Here is a 7,003-nt window from a genome sequence, read left to right as displayed (position 1 = left end):
TATATATATATATATATATACATATGTCCTTGAAATAGATCATATACGTTAAATCATTTATAGTTTCGAGAAAAACGGTATAGATATGATTATAAAACATAAGCTATATATGCAGGAGATTAGCATTAATTTACGTTCAGATACGGAAGGCTTATATCATAACTATGTTAGCATTGTAAAAGATCTAAATTAAATATAACAACGGAGCAAAAAAATAAATATAATAGGCTAATGAGATTTAGCAACGATAAACGGCGCAATTATTTAGTGAACAATCAATATTCAGATATTGGATTGATATCTTCTTTATTTTGAACGTTTCGATTCTCTTTGGAGTCCTCCTCAGCAAAGACTCCAAAGAGAATCGAAAACGATCAAAATAAAGAAGACATCAATCCAATATCTGAGTATTGATTGTTCACTAAATAATTGCGCCATTTATTGTTGCTAACTCTCATTAGCCTATTATATTTATCTTTTTGTATTGTTTAAAATTCTAGAGTTCTAATATAATTATTGTTATTGTAACAACGAAGCTTATAATGTTTTTTACTTTAACTTTTGAACTTTATTACATTAACTTAGCTATTATGTTTATATGAATTTTGTATTTGTTTATAATTGTTTATTATCTTAGTTTATTATCCCCTTATATGTTATTTAATTTATTTGACCGACACGTTATATATATTACATAAATCTGATCAGTTATATTCTTGACGCTCTAAAGTAAACATGTGATCATAATAAGCGTTATTTAATTAATTCAAATTATCATTGTTACCGAATAAAGCTTAATGTGATTTGATTCAAAGTCTCAAGATGATTCTTTTTTGTGTGTTGAGGTGAGCCACTTCCCTAAAAATTATTTTTTACTATTCGAAGGAAATCAGCCAATCACAGGTACATGTTAATAGATTTTACAACATCAAATCTGCAAATATGATGGGAACTCTACAAACAAAAAGAAATAATTAAAAAGTTGTAATTTATTTAAGAACACTTCAAAGAGAGTCGAAATGTTCATGTAATTCATTTTGATTAATAAATAAAAGTAACAAGAAACATTCTTTAACTTTGTATGTCAACGACAACGCTGCACTCTCAATCACCCTTGGCATTCTCTATTTCTTATTTGATTTTGAGAATCCGTAAGAAGATTACTTTTTATATTTAGACTTAATTTATAATTTTTTTTGGCGATTTTTGACAGTTTTATTACAAAATAAATATGGCTATCGAACAACTTTTTGAAAAATTCGTAATATTAACATATTTTACACATGTATTGTATTTAGCTTTTTATAGTGTCGAGCAGTGTAACATTGTATCACAGTTGGAACACTTTGTGTAAAACAGTGTTACACTTGTATAAACTTGTTGAAAAACACCTATCTATTTAGATGATTAAAGAAGTCATATTAGGTGTTTGAATTAATTCTCGCTATATTTTGCTATAAAAACTCATGTTTCATTAAAAAAGTATCTGATATTTTATTGTCCATCGAAAGATACTTTTCCCACTTTCGGATAACAAATGAATTCCGCGGTAGAAAAATTCAGATTCTTTCAAGATAATCCAGTCATCAAGTCATTTTTTGATATCTTCGAAATAACTGAAATGCTGCTCAGAAAGACAATGCTGTATCAATCAAAAATGGTAATCTGAAGGAGCAATGGTGAATAAGGCAAATGAGATAAGACATCCCATCCAAATGTCTCCAAGATTTCCTTCACTAGTTCTGCAACATATGATCTAGCGTTGTCATGAAGAATAATTTTGTCATATCTTTCGACATATTACGAGCCGATTTTTCTTTGAGTGTTCGATTCAAATTGAATAATTGATGTCGATAACGTTCAGCATTGATTTGACTCACATCTGTCTAGCTGGCTCCTCCACTTAATCAAATCTTAATAAAAAAATAATTTTTTAAAATAAATGTGCTATTTATGCGTTATTCATATCAGCTAAAAATTTTGCGCTCATTCCGTTTAGGTAAAAAAAAATTTTTTGTGGGAGGCTGAGTAGGCAGCCAGTCAGCCCCCCACTCGTTAAAAACAATCGATTTGGAAAATCAAATACAAGATTTATGCGCTATTTTTGCGCTACTATTTCCAAGTATTTTCGATTTTTGCGCTGCAACTCTTAAGTCACTTCTCTCTTGGAGCGAATAGGTATAATCGCTCCTAAGTCGTTTTAAATTGCAAAATTAAATACTCTGACAAAATAATTCTCTGATTTATGCGCTACTATTTCTAAACTATTTCTAATAGCAAAATAAATGTACAAGTTGTTATATACACCATATAAAGGACAGACAGTACAAATTTATTTTATATTTTCATCAATATATTTCAAGAAAAAAAAATTCACATAGAACAAAATTATTATCAATCCTATTTATTATATTTAATGTATCTTTGACTTTTTCCTTCCACAAAATCTTTTTACATCCTCATCTCTTCTTATGCAATTGCTTGTAATTCATAGCGCATAAATAAAAAAAAGACTTCGATTGATTAAGCATGTATTTTCATAATTTTTCATGAATTATAAATATTAACGTTCGCTCTAAGAAAGAAATGCTTTAAGTTGTAGCGCAAAAATCCAAAATGCTTGGAAATAGTAGCGCATAAATCAGAGAATTATTATACACAGTCAGATTACTTAATTTTGCAGTTTTAAACGACTTAGGGGTGAATATGGCTTTTCGTTCCAAGAGAGAAGCTTTAAGAGTAGCAGCGCAAAAATTAAAAATATTTGAAAATAGTAACGCATAAATAGCGCATAAATCCTGTATATTTGATTTTTTAAATCGATTGTTTTTAACAGGTGGGAAAGCTGACAGGCTGCCTACTCAGCCCCCCACAAAAAATTTTTTTTTTAGCTAAACGGAATGAGCACAAAATTTTTTGTTTGCGGATATGAATAGTGCATAATTAATAGCCCATTATTTCATAATTTTTTCATTAAGATTTGGTTAAGTGGAGGGTCAACTAGGCAAACGTTGACTCGATTGCAGCAATTCATAGTACATTACACCGACTTGATCCTAAATAACTTTCTTTCCATGAGTATTCTGTTTTGAGTCTTGATATTAATAGTTTGCCGGGACGAACTCATGATTTCTTGCGCTTAGGATTGTCGTAACACATCCATTTTTCATCGTCAGTCACAATTTGATGTAAAAACAATTTTCGTTTTTGTCTTTGAAGCAGCAATTTACAAATGGTTAAACTTTTCGCAATGTCTTTTTTACTTAATTCATGTGGGACTTAGCTTCCTAATTACTAGATCATTCCCTTTGCTTTTAAACATTTGCTAATGGTTGACATTTAATGTTAACTCATCGACATTTAATGTTTCCGATAATTTTTTGAGCGTCTGACATGAATCTTCTTGAAGTAATGCCTCCAATTCTCCATCTTCAAACTTTTTCGGCTAATCAGGGCGCTCTTTGTCATTCACGTAAAAATCGTTGTTTTTGAATCTTCTAAATCAATCTCTGCAAATTGTTTCAGATAGAGTATGCTCCCCATAAACCTCCACTAGCAAACGATGACTTTCAGCAGCAAATTTCTTGAGATTAAAACAGAAAAGTAATACCGCAAATGTTCTTTTTTTGGTACGAAACCCGATATTTTTAATACGATAAAATTTTGTTCTTTGCATTTGATCAAATGTTACGTACTGATTATTAAAATTTATTGACATTTACTTTTATACATCAGCAATCACTTTCGGTCATGTTGAAATAGCACAAATACTGATTTCTTCCAACATCGAGAATTAATTCAAGCACCTAATAGTTTATATATTTGTGGCTTGTTTCTATATAAAATTAGCTATATAAAAAGGAAATGAATTTCATAATGCAAACATTATATTTTTATATTATGCATTTTTCTTTGCAAATTGTATAGTTTAAGTAGTAATGAATTTATTGATAATATTATCATGTAATATATTTGTAATTTCCTAAATCTCTTTTATATTTTATTTATATTTTTTTCTTATTTTTTTTATAATACAGTTTTAAAAATAAAATCGACGAAATGTAACATAAATACGACATATCTGTCTGTAAGACACATCATAAACTATTCTAATCTTTATACAGTACTATTGTATTAAATATGTATTGTATTAAATAATGTATTATTGTATTAAATAGCCCTATCAGAGTTAAAGGCATTTTTTGTATTTACGGGAAAATTTCCAAAAAAAAGTAAATATCAAGTTACATATTTGCATTTTACACAATATAAAATTTGTGAATAAGAAAATATTTTATATCGAAGTGAAAATAATCTAGAAATTCTCATTCACATACATTCTTATATTTTACAGATAATGCCTGTGAAAGGAGAAAAATAGAAATATATAGCATTATTACTTAATCAATTTTAGACCTATTTTGTCATTTTTGCTCTTTATAACTAAAAGTTAATTACAAAATTGCAAACAGGATTATAAAAACTATTATATCATCTGATAAAAATACCTTCTAATTTGTATTTATGCTTTTAAAATTTTATTTTTAATTTGTGTTTTAGAAATATAGTCCAAAAATAAAGTGATGACGGTATTGTCGACTTCCTTCTATCTTTAAGACTTAATTTTATCATATAAGATAATTTGACAAGAAAAGACCATAAGTCATTCGATTCTGTGACGATTTAGACTTTTTACAAATGAATACGATTCAATGGTATAGCTATCGAGGAGCTAAATACAATCAGGATTAATTTTTTGAAAAGTCATGTTACCATTGCGATTCTGTGTTAGAATCAGATTATACTCACGTTTTATTTTTGACGATTTCCGTGAGCGTTTGTACGATGGAATTTTCGGTTATGGTGTCGATGTTCAGTGTTAGTCCGATACCGGCATCTAGGATTTTACGTGCGTTGAAATACTGATCTCCAAAAAAAGGAATTGCGACTACAGGCACGGCATAGTGCACTGCCTCTTGTAACGACTGCAATCCGCCCTGCATCATGTACGCTATCACCTTGGGATGTGCTACATATATAAAAGCAGCATAAATAAAATACATAAAGTATCATAAAATGATGTTTTACGGATTATTTATTTTAGAAAATTACCGAGAAACAATGGATAGTAGTGCGAGTGGGACAGTAGTAAAAAAAAGTGGAGAGAGAGAGAGAGAGACAGAGAGAAAGCACGATGAGAGATGAAAGCAAAGTTCTAGTGTTGATTACGAACAATCGAGAGATGCGACGCGCGATTTCATAAAGATGTCTGCATTGTTATATTTTTTTTTTCGTTTCGCTATTTATTGCTGATTAATCGCATTTGAGCATCAACGCACTTGGAAATTCTGCCGATGTGCATTTTTTACCGTCATGCGAATGCCAGGGAATGAGATTTTTTTTTCATTATACGTTACACGACACACTTCTCAATCAGAATAAATTTTATCTGGAAAATTTGTACAACAGTAAAATTATTAAATACGCTGTTTTTAATATGTATTTTTACATTCATTAGAAAATTTTTTATGTAAAAATGAATATATGATTTCCTGTGAATATATGATTTACAGCAAATGAATTTTCAAATAATCCAAATCTTATTTATTTTAAAATTAAGTAATCTGTTATTATAATTTCTATGAGAACATTTTTGTAGTACATTACGAATATGAATGATGAAGATAATATGACTATTAAGGATAAATATCAAGTGCAGACGCGCGCATCGGAAGATATTACATAATGAATCATAGTACATCAATAATCTTCGAAGTTTCGATATAATTGCATCATTTCTTCTAGTCATCATTCGTATTTCCAACACTAATACGTTCTTCATGCAGGCAACCGCTACCTGTCTATCAATGTGTATAAAACTTTGTGCATGCTTATGCATTTGCATTGAGCCAGTTGCGTTACTGCCAACAGGAGTTGTTTGTCAGAATTTCCCGCGAGAATTTCACTGCCACATGCATCATGAGTTATCGTTTCACTTCATTCCGCTATACTAGTCTGTGGCTATATTTTCCTTGGTCGCGGCAATGTTGTTGGCAATTTTATTTTATTTCAATACTTACCCTTAAGCGACTTTTGTAAAAACGCGTTTCAACCATTCAAAGGCGAAAAAGGACCTGGTATCGACGTGTGAATCAGCCTTTCTTATATATGTTACTTTTCTCTTTGATGTAACGTGAGAGAGGAAGATAACATTGATCGAATTCAAACATCTGGATAACGTGATCTCAATCGAAAGACAGCTTTGATGATCATTTTGAAACGTAGCAGGAATGCCATTTCGATCGTTGAGATTTCGATTGAAATCTAGCCACGTGTCGTTCGATATAAAAGAAAACTCCTTTGGTCTCCTTTGTTAAGCGGAATAACATCGTGATGTAATAGCATCGATATGTATTCGCTTCGTGCATGATGATATGTAGCGCTGTTTGTCGGTCAAGTTTGGAACTTAGACTGAAACAATTTAATAAACGCGTGATGGACGCGAAAATAAAATTCTTACAATTTTTTTTTGCAAATTGCGTAATTTAAATAATGACTGTATTACTTATTAATAATATTATGTCGTTTTAAATGCTTGTAGTTTCCTAAATCAGTTTTATTTACTTATATTATTTTCTTTCTTAATTTTATCATAATATGATTTTAAATATAAAATCGAGGTGCAGCATAAGTCAATTTTACAGACAACTGTCTGTAAAACAAATCATGAGCTAACTTAATTTGTAATGTTGTTTTATAGTATCAAATAACTTATCGGAGCTGAAGATAGTGACACATATATGGAAAAGCCCTTGAAAAACCATCGCGTTATATATTCGCACTTTACAGAACAGCATAAAGTAAATACGCATAATTCAACAAAAATGTTTTATTTATCAAAGAAGATTCTGGAAAATCTTATATACATTCACTTGTAGATATTTTACAGATAATTTCTATAATATAAAAGAAAAAGAATAGAAATATGAATATATATATATAT

General features: G+C 29.7%; 1 protein-coding gene across 1 annotated transcript in view; it reads right to left on the bottom strand.

Annotated features, from left to right (window-relative positions):
- The window catches only part of LOC108692512 (UDP-glucuronosyltransferase 1-8-like), a 118,789-nt gene that overhangs the window by 29,579 nt on the left and 82,207 nt on the right, over positions 1–7,003 (bottom strand). The window contains exon 7 of the mRNA XM_018200805.1: positions 4,810–5,029. Coding sequence (XP_018056294.1) covers positions 4,810–5,029 — 220 coding nt within the window. The remainder of the gene's footprint in view (positions 1–4,809; positions 5,030–7,003) is intronic.

The sequence above is a fragment of the Atta colombica genome, unplaced genomic scaffold, assembly GCF_001594045.1.
Source record: "Atta colombica isolate Treedump-2 unplaced genomic scaffold, Acol1.0 scaffold75, whole genome shotgun sequence".
Taxonomy (NCBI): domain Eukaryota; kingdom Metazoa; phylum Arthropoda; class Insecta; order Hymenoptera; family Formicidae; genus Atta; species Atta colombica.
The sequence above is the reverse complement of the archived record's forward strand: the minus strand, read 5'-3'. Positions and strand labels throughout refer to the sequence as shown.